Source organism: Seriola aureovittata, chromosome 22 (genome assembly GCF_021018895.1).
Source record: "Seriola aureovittata isolate HTS-2021-v1 ecotype China chromosome 22, ASM2101889v1, whole genome shotgun sequence".
NCBI lineage: Eukaryota > Metazoa > Chordata > Actinopteri > Carangiformes > Carangidae > Seriola > Seriola aureovittata.
The window spans coordinates 20,360,180-20,375,847 of record NC_079385.1 but is presented as its reverse complement, the minus strand read 5'-3'; the positions used below and the strand labels follow the sequence as shown (position 1 = coordinate 20,375,847).

The 15,668-nt window shown below is 38.0% G+C and overlaps 2 protein-coding genes across 2 annotated transcripts; one reads left to right on the top strand and one right to left on the bottom strand.

Moving 5' to 3' along the window:
• Positions 1–3,548: 3,548 nt before the first annotated feature.
• meig1 (meiosis/spermiogenesis associated 1) lies at positions 3,549–5,894 on the bottom strand. The gene is made up of 3 exons (XM_056367889.1): positions 5,786–5,894; positions 4,780–4,994; positions 3,549–4,036 (listed from the first exon to the last, which is right to left on the bottom strand). Exons 2-3 carry the CDS (start codon positions 4,924–4,926, stop codon positions 3,908–3,910), a joined length of 276 nt encoding a protein of 91 aa, XP_056223864.1. The 5' UTR covers positions 4,927–4,994; positions 5,786–5,894; the 3' UTR covers positions 3,549–3,907.
• A 286-nt stretch (positions 5,895–6,180) lies between these two features.
• On the top strand, positions 6,181–15,170 carry dclre1c (DNA cross-link repair 1C, PSO2 homolog (S. cerevisiae)). Its single transcript, XM_056367057.1, has 15 exons — positions 6,181–6,382; positions 6,511–6,562; positions 7,377–7,461; positions 7,637–7,696; positions 7,796–7,851; positions 8,687–8,788; positions 9,341–9,413; positions 9,869–10,009; positions 10,216–10,317; positions 10,423–10,559; positions 10,664–10,718; positions 11,586–11,674; positions 12,171–12,268; positions 13,136–13,222; positions 13,335–15,170. The coding sequence occupies exons 1-15, from the start codon at positions 6,274–6,276 to the stop codon at positions 14,078–14,080; spliced, it is 1,992 nt and encodes a 663-aa protein (XP_056223032.1). The 5' UTR covers positions 6,181–6,273; the 3' UTR covers positions 14,081–15,170.
• Positions 15,171–15,668: the final 498 nt, after the last annotated feature.

Genomic DNA, 15,668 nt, shown 5'->3' with positions numbered 1-15,668 from the left:
GTTCAGTTACGTCACTGACGCACGCGCGGCTCGCCAAACTCCATTCAAAGATCAATCGATTTAACAAATAATTGACAGAAACACTTTACATTCCTCCATTAACTGACCAAGACTAAATACCAGGATTCCGTGTACAAAATGACAAAATAAAAATAATCTAAATCAATTTTTTACGTTAAATAGTTGTGTGTCATCTTAATAAAATTAAGAAAGTACATTAAATCATAAACATTTTGAAAAGAGTTTATGTGAGGACACTAGAACTAATGTAGCTGTAGCAACCAGTATATTTGGTGTTTTAAAAATATAATAAAAATAGACACTTTGACATATATCAAAACAGACAAAAAGTGAAGTTATAAATAATAAGTTGATGTAAAGAAGATATTGTATATTACTCACCTGCCTTTCTGTAGCAGGGTGCAGTCACATCAGCTTTGTGCAGCTCCACCGGTGTCAGTTTTATTTCTAATTACAAGTTAATAAGCATAAATCAATCCCTCCAGAGGCGGCTAACTAAAGCCATATGTTGTTGGTCTGGGGGGAAAACCCTCAGAAATGAGAACCAGTGGGGTCCACACATAATCTCACCCTTCATGTTACCATCACATGAGGAGAGTGTGACGGGCCTCTATTAATCCCAGCAGAAGAAAAACTTCAGTCACATTTTTTCTCAAACACGTCATGAGTGTTACAGTGAGAAGGCATGAAATCTCTCTTCTTTAAACCCTGCACTTTAATGGAGGAAAGATCCTGGTTATTGCAATGATGTAAATGAAGTCTGGAATATTATTTAAGGCATGAAATCTACAGAACTGACACAATTTCACCTCGGACATGATGTTTATCTTCTGTTCAACTCCTTTAGTTTGTAGGATCTTAAATGCAAAATATTGTTTTACAATATTAACATTTAAGTATTATATCTTAATAATTTTACTGAGGGACAAAATACTTTGGGTATAGCACGTGTTCAGCTGCGATAACGTGCAGGACATGCAGAGCAAACATTTTACTTGTGGTCAGGGCCGAATTATAAGGCCCCATGTTTGCTTTTTTGGTAAAATGCTTATTTTCTTTGTTCCTGAGAGTTAGAGGACAGAGTTATTTCTTTAATCCTCAGACATTGAGAATATAAATAAATATTATTGCTAGAAAACCTCCCAGTTCATCTTCCTCTGATGAAATGACAGACTAACTGCTGATGAGTTTGTTTATTATTCTGTCTTCAGTATTCACAGGTTCAGTTTTATTACCTGCAGCTTCATTTCTGCTGTTGTTGACAGGTGATGGTAGCAACACTTTTAAGATCAGAATTTATAAATATTAAAGTGTGATTAAGTGATGGATCAACTCTAGCACTGTCACCACCTCCACAGGTGAAAGTATTTACCAATTGACATCAGCATGTTTTTTGATCCTTCACTGTCAGTGTTGTCGGACAACATTTAAATATTTCTAGTATTTATGTTGTTTATTAAAGATAACAGAAATAGCCACACAATGCTGTATGTGTTACTGTTGTGAAAATTCATACCAGATGTGTTCTATAAAAACCATCAACAAAGTTAAAGCAAGAGCTTCAGAAATAACTTTATTGAGAATTATAAACTACAGTAATTGGAAACATGTATGAAAGAATGTAATAAATAGATTAATTAAATACTGTAGTGTACAATTTACAATCAACTGTAAATATTTAAAATAAAAAAATAGTTGTAGATGCAGTTAAAGCTGAATTTCACTGTCATATGTAAATTGGTATGTACAGGTGGGACAAGGACTTCAATGTCCCAGAGGAGCAGCCTGGGCCCTCCAGCAGGGGTCTGCCTCCTCCTCTTCCTCCTCTTCCTCCTCTTCCTCCTCTTCCTTCAAACATCGAACAGAGCCTACAGGAAGAGGAAGGCAACTCGAAGCTGCTGTGGCAGATCAACTTCTGTTAGGTCATGTATTTGTATGTATACGTGTGTGTGTACATGTCTTGCTGTGGTTGTGGGGACACATTTGTGCTTGAAACCATCAGTGTGAAGTTATTGTGGCCAGTCGTGACAGTTTCAAGCTTTCTGAGGGACAGCTGCAGTGACTGAGGTCAGTGTCAGGGTGAGTCTCTACGACAGGTAACGTCCTTTGTGCAGATTGAAACAAGGAGTGAAGTTCAGGCACCAAGTACTTACTCCTCACATATATGATATTAGCCTGTAAGACTAATGTTACAGCATCTTCGCACGGCTCAGCCAGGAGCCTGTTGCTGTCAGGTTGATGTGGGTGAGTTTACCTGGTGTCCACGAGGACACAGGTCAGATCCGCCCCTCCCTCCTCCCTCCCCCCCAGCTCCACCCTCTCATCCAAATATGGTTTCTTCTGGCACCAAAAAACAAGACGTCCAGTAACCCAAACTCGAGGCTTCAAAACGGCAATTCACAAACCAATGGGTGAAGTCACGGCAGTTCGCCACTTGACACACACACACACACACACACACACACACACACACGGTACAGTATACAGAACACCATATGTTAGTGTTTGCGGACCGAGGATCTAGTTTATTGAACAAAGTTCCCTGAGCTGATGGAATCTGGTGCCGCAGCAAATGAATTGATCATTGTCAAGTTTGTACTGTTTTCTTTTATGGTAAATGGTGCAGGCACAAATACACAGCCTAGTGTGAGTGTGTGTGAGTGTGTGTGTGTGTGTGTGTTGTTGTTGTTGTTGTGTGATAAACCATTTTCCTGCTCTCCTCCCAGTGCATGCTGGGATACATGCCAGTACTTCTAACTTTTTGAAGTTTGAATGTTTGATGTGATGAAAAAGAGTTTGTTACATTTCATCCAGAATTTCACAGTTTGAATGTAGTCACATAAATGTAAAACTAATAAGATTTACCCTGAAATTACAGAGAAGATCTTTAAATTGTTCGTATGGACATTAACCTTTATAATAACAAGCTACATTTTTAATTACAGATAATTACTGTCATTTTACATAGATTTGTATGTAATTTAAGAATGCAGGAAAAATACTGTATAAATAATACAGTAAGTAATACAGATAATTTCTGTAATTTTACAGACTTTTGTACACAATTAAAAAAAAAAAAAAATTACTATAAAATTATTTTCTGTAAAATTAGGACTTTTTTTTAACAGTGTGGGGCCTTTGGGGCCCTTGAGAGTCTGGACTCCCTGAACAGTTTGTCCAGTTGCTACTCCAGCCTTGACTGTAGGTTTTAGAGCTGGTTAAGACAAATTTTAGGGTCAACTTGTTGGTTATAGAAACTCTCTCTCTCTTACCCATAAGACTTTAAGACAGTTCAGTTACAGTTCTCAATTTTAGTCTACAAACTATGAACCTGTTTATTGTTCTGCACTCATCCTGAACGGCATTTCCCTTTAACTGTGTCATGTATCTGTGAGAATGAATAAAATCAGAACTTGAACATGAACTTTTACAAATTCAAGTCAGGTTCAGACAAACATGTACAGTGAGCATATATAATTAAAAATACAGAAATAATGATGTTCACTTTTCAGATAATTATAAAATAATAAACATAATAATAATCTTTATTTATAGAGCACTTTTCAAAAACTACGTTACAAAGTGCTTGACAAATAATAAATCTTAAAACAATAAATCAATAGATTTCAAAGAGATGAGAAACAGATGAAACAATTAAAACTGTTAAGTGTATAATAACCAATACAGAGTAGTCTTAAAAGAAATAGAAAAATTCAAGGGAATTTAAAACCAGGAAAAAAAGCACACTCTACAAAGTAATTCTCATAAGCAATTTAAAAATTCATTTATTAAAAACAAAAAGGTCAAAGGGAGAATAATCTGTGCCCACAGTAATAAATGGGATGATGCAGATCCATGCTCAGTGGATGAGAGAGTCCACAACACTTTAATATCCATAGACTTTGACTTTATGGAGGTCATGGTCCAGACACTCTCTTCTCTTGCTGTAGTAATAAAATGTGTTGTCTCGACGTTGGAGCTTCTTTACGTAGCCGGTGTCTGGCCATTTGTCGATCTGAGACAGAAATACATCAATAAATTATCAGTTATGGTACGTTCGCATTTTGTTACAGCTCTTGATCTTGTCTTTAATGAGACAAATAATATTACAGTTAAAATCCAGAATGTATAATCACGTGTAATAAACTCAGATCCTCCACATAAAATCTTTAAGTGATATATAAACATGTAATGCATGGTTTGGAGTGCACTAAAATGTAGTTATAAGCATATAAGAGATTATTAATGTATTTGTTAACAGCTATAACTTTAACTGGAGGCTGCTAATGAATGAATAAATATTAAAACACAGTTAAAATATGTCTTCATGGGGGAATTATAGTGCTTATATCTGTCTACCATTACATTAGAGTGTGTTATAAAGACTTCATTAAATGTTAATATGCTGCTTATAAACGCTAAATAAGGGTAAATGTAACTTTATTGATCAACTAATCATTTAACTCCACTTCTACACAATACATTTGGAAAGATTTTATCACAGGACAACTTAAAAATATCAAATGCACAGAGGGAAATCACTCCAATTGTTTATTTATGTATATCCTGCACAAAACTTTACAAATTAAATTAAATACCAAAATTATCTATTTTCTGGTGTAAATCTGTGTCTTATGTCTCACAATATTCTGACAAAATAACATAATTTCTTCTGGTGTTGTGTATAAACATGCACCAATACCAGCCTGTCATTAGCATGCATGAGACAAGTCAAATAATTCAGAGAACAATATTTACCAAAGCCCCTTGTTTGACTTGTATGTACTCCAGTTCATCTCTGTAGCCTGCCTGTTGGAATCTGAACAGGTTTTCCACCTCTGCAGTCCATTCTCTGGCTCTGCTCATGGACTTTGGCTTGGAGTTGTTATCAGTAGCACAGGACATGGCGTTGATGACGGTCAAGATGTCACAAATATACTTTGTCCTAATGTCAGTAGAGTGGTCTCTTGTAACTGAAAAGGCATGACAAGAATATGCTTTAATTAGGTTTTCAAGCTCACAGTAACAGGCTCATCTGTTACTTTAATATTTAACCTGGTAGGGTAAATATTCTGCTCCATTTTTGCTTTGTCTTAAAAATCAGCAAAGACATATACTGGAACAATGCATAAAATGTTGAACATGATGAAGATGTTTTGGCAAATAGAATAAATGGTTAATTGAAGAGCTTTATTTCCAGTACAACTGAGTGTGTGTCACAGGTTTTCAGTTATAAAAAGTGACATTTTACAAAACTAAACGTTGTTTGATGTGTTAAATGTAACCCCCGAGCTGAAATATGGACACTAAAACATTGTAAAACGCTGAAAAAAACAAATCTTGTGTGTTTCTATATTTATCTATATGCAGTGATGCTTTAAAATGTGACATTACTGAATCGAGTTTCGTGTGTATCGTGCTTCAAAGAGGAAAAGGGTTTACAGTTATAAAAAGTGATATTTTACTAAAAGAATAAGCGCTGTTTGATGGGTTAAATGTATGCCGAGCTGAAATAAGAAACAGTACAAAAATGTAAAACGTCGCAAATTAACATAAGATATTGTTCTGTGTTTATCTGTATCCAGTGACACTTTAAAATCCCACATTATTGAATGCGGTTTCGTCTGTGTTGCGCTTCACTGACGAAAACTACCCTCTGCTTTGTCTTTACGTCAGTTTAGAAGAACTCGCAGTCACATTTAATCACATTAAACCAATTTAACCTTTAATTTCTGAAAATAGCAGCATGAGAGAGTTTACTTACACACGGTTTTTTGTTTATTTAGTTGCTTCAAAAGACACTCCACACGGCAGCTGGCTAGCGGTGATTGTCAGCAGTTATACCATATAGCTTCTTTGGTTGCCTAGTTACTGTGAACTCTCTTCTTCTACGTTGGAGGACGAGCTGACCATCAAAATTGGATATTTCGAGGCAGTAGCGAGGGTATTGTTGTGTTAATGCTTGAAAATTGAAAAGCATTTAAAACACTGATTTTTTTTTTATACACGCTAAATGTGAAATATTTAAAGAAAGGGGATTAGATATAGGTAAGAATACTAGAGAATGTATGGACAAAAGATGGCGGCAACTCCCGCCAAAAGAACCCAAACTGCAGTGACGAAAAACGACGAAGAAGAAGCTCAATTCGGTGGGCGGGACAAAACAAACACCGGCAGTGATGGTAGCAAACAACACATTCCTCGTCATAAACATCTCACGATTAAGACATCACCAAAAAGTTCGGGTCAAGGATGAGTTCATTTGCAGGTCGAATGAAGGAATATCCGACAGTTTCTTTGGACCGGTTCGACAGGGAGAACCTACATGCCCGGGCATACTTCCTCTCCCACTGCCACAAAGGTGAGCCAGGCAGCTAGCTAGCATCATCAGCAGGAGCGATGGTTGCTAGTTAAAAACGATCATATCTACGTTTTATTGTGTCCTCGTTGTGTATTTAAGTCTTACTTCAGTGTTGCCACTGTCCACAGATCACATGAAGGGACTAAAAGGACCCCTGCTGAAGAGAAAGCTGCAGTTCAGGTGAACACAGCTTGTGTCTCTGTTTTAACTGACCCCCTTGAAAATTAAAAATGAACCGTAGCCTACAAAATGATGCTGAAAGTAGTGGAAGCCCATTTCTGCTAGTAAAGGAAAATAAAGAAGGAAAGTTGTTTGTGATTAAAGAAGTGCTCATGGTATGTCAAAAACTGGACTTGGTATATGAAAAATTTGGATATAAAATGTCAAAGTTATGTGACTAAAAAGTCAACATCTTGACATACACTATGACAAAATCGTGTTAAAAAGTCAGCATTTGACTTACTAAGAATATTGTAATTTTAAAAAGTCTAAATGATTGTATAAAAAGTCAAATTTTGACATCGACTCAGACATACAGAGACAAAATTATGATACAAAGTCAAAATTATGAAATAAAAATACTCACTGTGACATACAAAGACAAAATTAAGAGAATAAAAGTCAGCATTATGAGGTAAAATCAAATTCTGTTGTCTATATTTTGACATTTTAGCTCATAATTTGCATTTCGTAAGTCAAAATGTTGATTTTTATACTAAGTATGTGTCAAAGTCACATCTTGTGGCCTTTTTCATTGGGAGTTTGCTCACTTTTTATTGAGGGAAAAAAGATACAAAAACTTACCTTCAGTGTCCAGTGAAGTACAGTCAATAAGTTCATACTGACTGTGTCTCAAATCCTTGACGTAAGCTCAGATGTGAACCGGACAAGTTAACAGCTGTCATGTCCTACAGCTGCAGTGATTTAACAAACAATAATGACAACAAGCTACAACAGAAAACGGAACGTGTCCTGGTTTCTCTTTTGTTTGCAGTCGGACAGTCAGGCTGTACTGCTCCTTCGTGACCAAAGAGCTTCTGCTAAGTAATCCAAAGTACGCTTTCTGGGAGGAATACATGGTAAGTTCCCTCTATTACTGTCAAACCACACAGCTGATGAGTCCTGTAAACAAAACTCATCCTGTCGAACAGTTTCTGGTATTTTGAGGCGTCAGATGCTGTAGTGAAATTGGACTTTATGTCTCTTCTACAATGGGTTTCTGTCATTAACTGTCCTGTTTAATAATCTGTTTAGGTTCCGTTGGAGCTGGAGAGCCCAACTCAGATTTCTCTGGTGGACGAAACATCTGGAGAGGTCAGAACTGATTATTTCCTTATTTTCTTTGGTTTAATAAAAGTTCGGGTCGTCAGGTTTTTTTTTCAAACCATCTTGTCTTTTGTTTTTCTGTGACAGAAAGAAGACATTGTGGTGACGTTGCTTCCTGCAGGTCACTGTCCCGGCTCTGTTATGTGAGTTAAAGCATTAAACACTCTGATTTGCCATGTGCCCAGCGATATAGAAAAACAGTTTCAAGCAGGAATGTGAAACATTTGTTTGTCTGAAACATGAAGGTTTGATGCTTTTTTTGCTGCACATGATCGAAAACTCAATATTGGGGGATTTTCAGCTTCAAAACAAAACATTTGAAGATATCACCTTGTTCTAACAGGCTTTTTTTCCCCACAATTTTCTGGTATATAATACACGAAAGCGATTAATCTATAATGAAAGCAGTGACGACTGTTGATTTCATTCTTAGCCTAAGACAATGACCTATGATTGCAGGTGTGGAGGGATGATCTGACCCAGATCCCAGTCCTTTAACAAGAGTCTGATCCGGTTCTCATTTAGGACTCAGACAGTCCTGATTCAAAACTATTATGTTTATAAGCTAAAATTATTAATATATAAAAATAAAGCAAACAAAAAAGAAAAAAAGATGCCGTTAATCTATTATTGTGGAACATGACTTCACTTTTAGCTTGATCCAAACAATGGTTGGGAAAAGGACTGGGGTTGATTTTTTTTTTTTGTCAGAAAAGTAATATTGCAGGTTATAATATTTCCATTTCCTGGTTTTGTTTTCTGAATAGTGAGATTTAAAAATTACTTAAGTTGCTTCACCAAGTTTCTTCACGTTAGAGCTGTCACTTTTTCAAAAAGTCATATTTAAAGGATTTCAAATGAATTCATTCAGACACAACCCAAATAACGTAATGCACCTTCCGTCTCCGTCACAGGTCGTTAAAGTTTGAATATCTAATTTAGAAATTTGAAAAGCGACGTGTGTGTTTGTGTGTGCAGGTTCCTGTTTGAAGGTTCTCAGGGGAACGTGTTGTACACGGGAGACTTCAGGTTGGCTGCTGGAGACGCGTCCAGAATAGAACATCTCCACTCCGGCAGCAGGTCGGTGGCTGATGAACGTCCTCTCTGTTCTCCGTCTCAACAGAAGCTGAGGTCCTGGAGTAGACGGACACACGGTGCACGTGTAGGACGTTTATAAAAAATCAGATTGTTGGATTTAAGTGAACGTTTGTGTGTCTGTTCAGTCTTAAAGAGTATTACAACGTCTTAATCACCATTTTACATCGTCTTTTATTTATATTTTTAAGCTATTTTTTCAATTTGAAACAAAAAGGTTTTTTATGCCAGATTGAGCCAGATGCTCCACAACACATCTGGCCAATTTTCAAAATAAAACACCTGGCCAGAAATCAGTCGGTCAGAGGAGTTTCTATTTTTAATGTATATTTAACAACTAAAACGCAGCCACAAATCTTTGATCCATAACCTTTGGCTTATTCACTCAGTTCATTAGTTTAGTAACATATGTAAAAGTGAAAAGTTGGAGATTGTATAAACCTGTCTTTAGTTCCTCTTTACCTGTTGTGTTACTAAATCTCTGTCTTTGCTTCTTCACAGCTCATAACGTTCACTCTGTTGCTTCATGTTTCACAGGGTTAAAGATATTCACAGTGTCTATCTGGACTCCACCTTCTATGACCCACGCTTCTATCAAATACCCACTAGAGTACGTTTTGTTTTTTTACATTTACATTTGGTCATTTGGCAGATGCTTTTATCCAAAGTTTAAAAATAAGAATTATTTTCTGTGGGATTCCTGGAATATCAAGAGTCTTTACAAGGAATTTTAGTTTATTAGGTACACTAATCTAAAACTAATGCAACAGTCGTGCAGTAAATCCTCTTTCATGAAGGTCGTTGATCATAACTACGTCTTTTATATCTTGTTTAACATCTAATAAGAAAATCAAGAGGGAAAACACTGTAGGTGATGGAAGTGTGTTCAGTCAGTTTTCTGTGATTTTAACACGTATTTGTTGTTGGAACCATTTTCAATGTGCAATATATGTTCTTGAACACACTGTTCTAACATTGATGACTGTCAAAGATGTAATTTTTCGTGTGTGTGTGCGTGTGTGTGCGTGTGTGTGTGCGTGTGTGTGCGTGTGTGTGCGTGTGTAGGAGGTGTGTCTGAACGGCATCTCCGAGCTGATTGGAAACTGGATCAGACAGAGTTCGTATCACGTCGTGTGGCTCAACTGTAAAGCTGCGTATGGATATGAATACCTGTTCACCAACCTGGGGGAGGAGTTTAACACACAGGTGACGTACGAGTCCCCGTCCAACAGGATGAACATGACAGAATGAATCACGCACTGTGCTCTTTGATCATTGAACTCATTGATCTGGACAGACATTGACCCAGTGGGGCGATAGACATGTTTATTTACAGATGTATGTTATAAATCCACACAGTGTAAAAGCACAACTCAAGTCTAATACGTTCTGTCGTGTCACGTTTCCCACAGATCCATGTCAAGAATCTGGCGATGTTCAAGAAGATGCCGGAGATCCTGAGCTACGTGACGACCGACCGCAGGACTCAGATTCACGCCTGTCGACACCCGAAGGTCCCACTTCAGTCAGCTGTTCCTTCACGAAGCTCATTCATGACAAAGGATACCAATATCTGATCAATGATTTTCGTGTGTGTGTGTCTCTGTGTGTGTGTGTAGGATGAGGAGTATTTCCAAGGCAACCGGCTGCCGTGCGGCTGCTCGGCCGCTGACGGGACTCCTCTCCGTATCATCAGCATCAAACCGTCCACCATGTGGTTCGGAGAGAGAACCAAGAAAACCAACGTCATAATAAAGTAAGAGCAGATTCACCCCAGACATGTTCACATTAACGACACGTGACATTATTATACGTCATCATCCGTCGCACTGAGCGGTGAATGTGTTCATGTTTTATCAGGACAGGAGCCAGTTCATTCAGAGCCTGTTTCAGCTTCCACTCCTCCTACTCTGAGGTACTTTCACTTTTTATTCTGATGTATTTAACCAGAATATTGTGGCTGTGGATGGACAAGACGTTTTTTTGTAGGTTCAAGAGTTTAATGAGGTTTTTATTAAAACCTCCACAAAGGACCGTTGTGTTCTTTAATGGCACTAAGAGGAAGAGGAAGCCACTGAAAGGCCATTTATTTTCCTATGATTCACTGATGTGACAGTGACTGACCCATAGACGACCTGAGTGTCATGAAAACACAACGAGCAAACAGAATAAAATACATAGAAATTGTCACAGATTTGACAAAGTAATTGAAATATAATCGAAATCTCAATGTGGCTGAGTGCAAATCCAATCACAGGAGCTGCAGTTTTTTGATGAAGGTAAAATGTGTCACAACATATTATAAATAAAGTATTGTGGCGCTACAGAAACGCCTCTGTCTATAAATGATATTCTTCAGATGTAAAACAACAAGATCAACAAAAACCACGTCATCATTTTCAGATTTTTTCTCAAGTGAAATGCAAAAGTATCAAAATCATTCAGCTCTGTGTGAAACGCAGTAAAATGTTTACTAGTTAAGTTTTGTGTCTGTATGTCATTTTAAATACAGGACAGATTTTACCTGCTTCATTTATTTATGTTTTTATGTTTGATGTTTATTTACTCGCTGCGTCACAATCTGACTTCAGGCTTTTTATCATTGTCGTGTTTTAATACATCGATGCCTCGAGGTGAATTCACCTGCAGCAGCTGAGTGACGGTGTCTCAGTGTCTTTGAGTCAGAGCCGGGTTATACTGGTTTGAATGACGTGTTGGAAATGATCATAACAAGCAGATTTATTTGTTTAGTCATGATGCTCGTCTTTGTCTTAACTTCCAGCTGAGGGACTTCCTGTCGTATCTCCAACCAGTGAACATCTATCCCAGTGTCATTCCTTTGGGACGGACTCTGACTGAGGTCACACAGATGTGAGTGAAGTTTAACTTCAGTTTGTCTGTGATGTTAATTTAGCGTCAAAACATGTTTCAGTAACTGGAGTCACTTAATCCTACCACATGCTTTATAAATTCTTTTTTGCTGGTGACGCTTAAAGCTCCATATTTTCTTCTTCTGTGTTTTATTTGAAGTGTTGATCCATAAGAAGATATATTTGTGGTTTTAAGAACCAAAAACCATCTCAGTGTAGTTTTACATCTCCTCTCTCAGCTTCTCTCTGCAGCTCTAGTAACAACAGGTCAATCAGCCAATCAGAAGAGAGGATCTAAGCCTCAGTTTCTGAATACAGGCTGTGTGCATTTCTCTGTGGACTGAGGCTTTGATACTTTCACAGTATTAATATAGAAGCTAGACCTGATCTATAATCACACTACACATGGACAGAGACATTTTCACTGGAGGAGACCTTTAACACTGCTGCTGTCAAAGTATAAGTGTGTGTGTGTGTGTGTGTGTGTTTTTGATCAGGTTGAAGCTGATGTGCAGGAACGAGTCGGATCAAGCTAGGTTCGTTTACAAACCTCTGGGAGTCCTCAAACGCAGCAGGGTGGAGCGGCCTACATTCGGTAACACCAACACACACACACACACACACACACACACACACACACACACACACACACACACACACACACACACACACACACACACACACACACACACGACCCTGACAGGTGTTCTCCACAACAGCATTTGTAACCGCCTCTGTAGCCGTGACACTTGTTTACAGGTCACCATATGGTAGATGAAATATAAAGGGCACGCTTCACAGAAATATGATGAACGTTTGTTCAACACACTCGGATCCTGATTACGCCACTTCACACATCAGGGTCGGATTAAGAGTGAAGTGTAACTGCTTTCAAAACTGACTGAAATGAGTTCAAACCTCCAGTGACGACTCACTGATGAGTCACTTTTCTAAACGTCCTGCAGGTGATTTTATTCTAGTTGTATTTTGTTCCTTCAGCATCAAATCTGGTGACTTCATACATCAAAAAACATGAAACTAAACTGAACTGAAGTGGTAAAAAATATAAATGTGATGATAAAATTTCAGATTAGAAGTAATTTACACTGGAAACATGAAATATAAATTATTTCTGAGCTACAATATTCGACTTTTCATCAGAAAATAAATTGACAAATATTCTGATGATTAATTGCTGCATTTTTCTTTAAGTAAAAACTCAAACTCTTCTCTCAGATTCTCAAACATGAGAATTTGCTGCTTTTCTCTTTTATAACAGAGTAAATTGAAGATCTTTGGGTTTTGCAGACGTCGCCATGATGGGAAATTATAATTATTATTAATTATACATTTTTTTCTTACATTTTAAAAGATCATTATTCAAATGAAGAAAATAATTGATGATGAAAATACGTCAGCTGCAGCTTCATATTTTAAATGTCTTGTTTTTTTCTGTGTTCAGATTCAGGGAGTGACGACGACCTGTTTGACGGACTGGACCTGGCACCAGTGAGGAAGAAGATGGGCCTGAACCAGGAAGTGAAACAAGGTGATGATCACTATTTTTATAATAATTTATCATTAGTAGAGATCAGTGTCTGTTTTTGTCCTTGTTCACATCGATTATTTACTAAACTGTAAATTTCTTTTGTTAATTTTAGAGAAAACTGAGAGTCCTCAGAGAACAGCGCCCCCTGTGTCTGTGGACGGGTCTTTTCCTGTCACCGACGCTCAGTCTGTTTCACGCAACTACGTCGACTGCACCGAGTCCAACGGTGAAGAGGAAGATGAGGAGGAGGAAGAGGAGCAGGAGGGAAAGGAGGACGCAAAACCAACAGAGGAGGAGGAGGTGAAAGAAGGAGAGAGGGATAAAGAACAAGAGGAGGAAAGAAAAGAGAAATCTAACAATCCAAAGTGGGAGGATTTCTTCACTGCTGAAATGTTGACTGACAGCCAGAACAGCCAATCACAGTCCTGCTGCTCTAACATGACCACCTCCCCCTCCAGGATGACGGATTCCCAGACGCCCGATCTGTTCAGTGACGAGGAAGAAACCCCCGACCACAATGAAGACTTTAGCCTGACGCTGTCCGCCTCTCTGTCCAATCACTCGTCCCAGAACATGGACTCGTGTTTACCCGACACCGTGATCCTCCAACCAGGGCAGGGGGGGCGGGACCAAGGAGACGCGAGGCCCAGCACCTCGTCTCAGAAGACGGACACTGACGGTCTGATCCTCCCATCGGAGCTGTCGGAGCTGTCAGAGTCTCAGGCGTCGTCCGACTTTGACATCCCCTGCACGCCGGAGTCAAAGGCGCCGCGATCCGATGAACTGTCGCACCTGTACAGGAAGTTGGCATCAGGAGAGGAAGTGGTCATCAGGAAAGGAAGTCAGGGCTTTGCATGATTGAGACGAAGCTTTAGGTCACTGTCGATCGAGTATGACAGATTATCGGCCACATGAGAAAAAGAGACAAATCAGAAATTACAAGAATGAAGTCGTAAAGTATGAAAATGAAAAACTTTGAGATATTCCTAAAAACATCATCTTTAGGAATATTACATCATCCAATCAAACGGGTGAAAGGACAGTGGCAGCTGCTTTTTGTCTAACAATAGAATAGACTCAGTTTCTTCACAATCTTTTCACTGTCCTGATGGTGATGATGGTGATGGTGATGATGATGATGATGATGATGATGATGATGAGCCAAAAGATGAAGTATTTTCTTATTTGGGAAACCTCTGCTTAAGTAGACCTTCACAGGATGCTCCATGTTCCTCATTTTAAATATTTCCACTGAAATTAAAACGTCATAATCTGACTTTATTCTCGAATTTTGAGAATTTTTTCCCCTCGACCTGGCCTTAATACTACGTTGTAATCCGATGCTGTGGATAAATGGTATGAATGAATTCAAACAGAGAAACCGTGTGTTCACTCTGAGCATTTATGATTAATTGGTTTGTTCTAATTAAACAGAAGGAGGCCAAAAGTCACAGCTGCGCCGATTCGAACAGAAAGTCATGGACCTGCCTTTAAGATTATATATTTAGTGTTTGTGACTCCGCTGTCATCTCACTGACTCGCTGTCAGGTGCTGTTTATATTTGTGATAAACACATCAGCTTCTGTAGCTCCTTACGAGTGAGACATTCCTCCTCAGTCTAACCTCCAAACCACACAGACCTCAGTATGTTAAACACACACACACACTCATTCCAATGCACTTTACATTTACTTGTGCTCTCTATGCCTGACTACACCTGTACTGCAGATCACAGCTGACTTTTCCTCCTCGTTGACAGTTTGTGGGTTTTTTCTGTGAACATTGAACTGACGTTGGGTCGATGAACTTTTGTCCAAATTGAATATTTATGTTCAACTGAAGAGCAGATGTTTTAATTGTTGAAAGTTTAGATCGATAACTAGCTTCATTTTATGTTCATGTTTGGAGCTACAATGATTGACTGCAAATTAAAACTTTTGATTTTAAATTTCAGTTGTTAATTGTGAAATATTTGCCATCTTATTATATATGAGGATGAAATGCATATCTTTGTAACACATGACAGTGAAATGAAAGTATTTGATTCTGAACAAAACGTACATACGTGTGTGTGTGTGTATGTGTTTAAGTTTATGTATGTATGGATGTCTGTACATAAGTATTTATGTATGTTTTTGCAAAAGTATCTATGTCTGTGTGTGTGTGTAAACATGTAGTTGCATAAATATGTAGAGTAAGTCATAAAAATGACAGAGTATAGTAAGGCATAAAAAGTCATAAAAACGACATAGTATAGTAAGGCATAAAAAGTCATAAAAACGACATAGTATAGTAAGGCATAAAAAGTCATAAAAACGACATAGTATAGTAAGGCATAAAAAGTCATAAAAACGACATAGTATAGTAAGGCATAAAAATGACATAGTATAGTAAGGCATAAAAAGTCATAAAAACGACATAGTATAGTAAGGCATAAAACCGACAT

What these genes read in the sequence shown, in the direction of transcription:
- meig1 (XM_056367889.1), bottom strand. Translation starts at nt 4,926, where the DNA reads ATGTCCTGTGCTACTGATAACAACTCCAAGCCAAAGTCCATGAGCAGA. An exon ending in AAGTCAAACAAGGGGCTTTG is followed by an intron (nt 4,037 to 4,779) that starts GTAAATATTGTT and finishes TTTCTGTCTCAG; the next exon opens with ATCGACAAATGGCCAGACAC.
- dclre1c (XM_056367057.1), top strand. Translation starts at nt 6,274, where the DNA reads ATGAGTTCATTTGCAGGTCGAATGAAGGAATATCCGACAGTTTCTTTG. An exon ending in AAAACCAACGTCATAATAAA is followed by an intron (nt 10,560 to 10,663) that starts GTAAGAGCAGAT and finishes ATGTTTTATCAG; the next exon opens with GACAGGAGCCAGTTCATTCA. An exon ending in TCCACTCCTCCTACTCTGAG is followed by an intron (nt 10,719 to 11,585) that starts GTACTTTCACTT and finishes CTTAACTTCCAG; the next exon opens with CTGAGGGACTTCCTGTCGTA.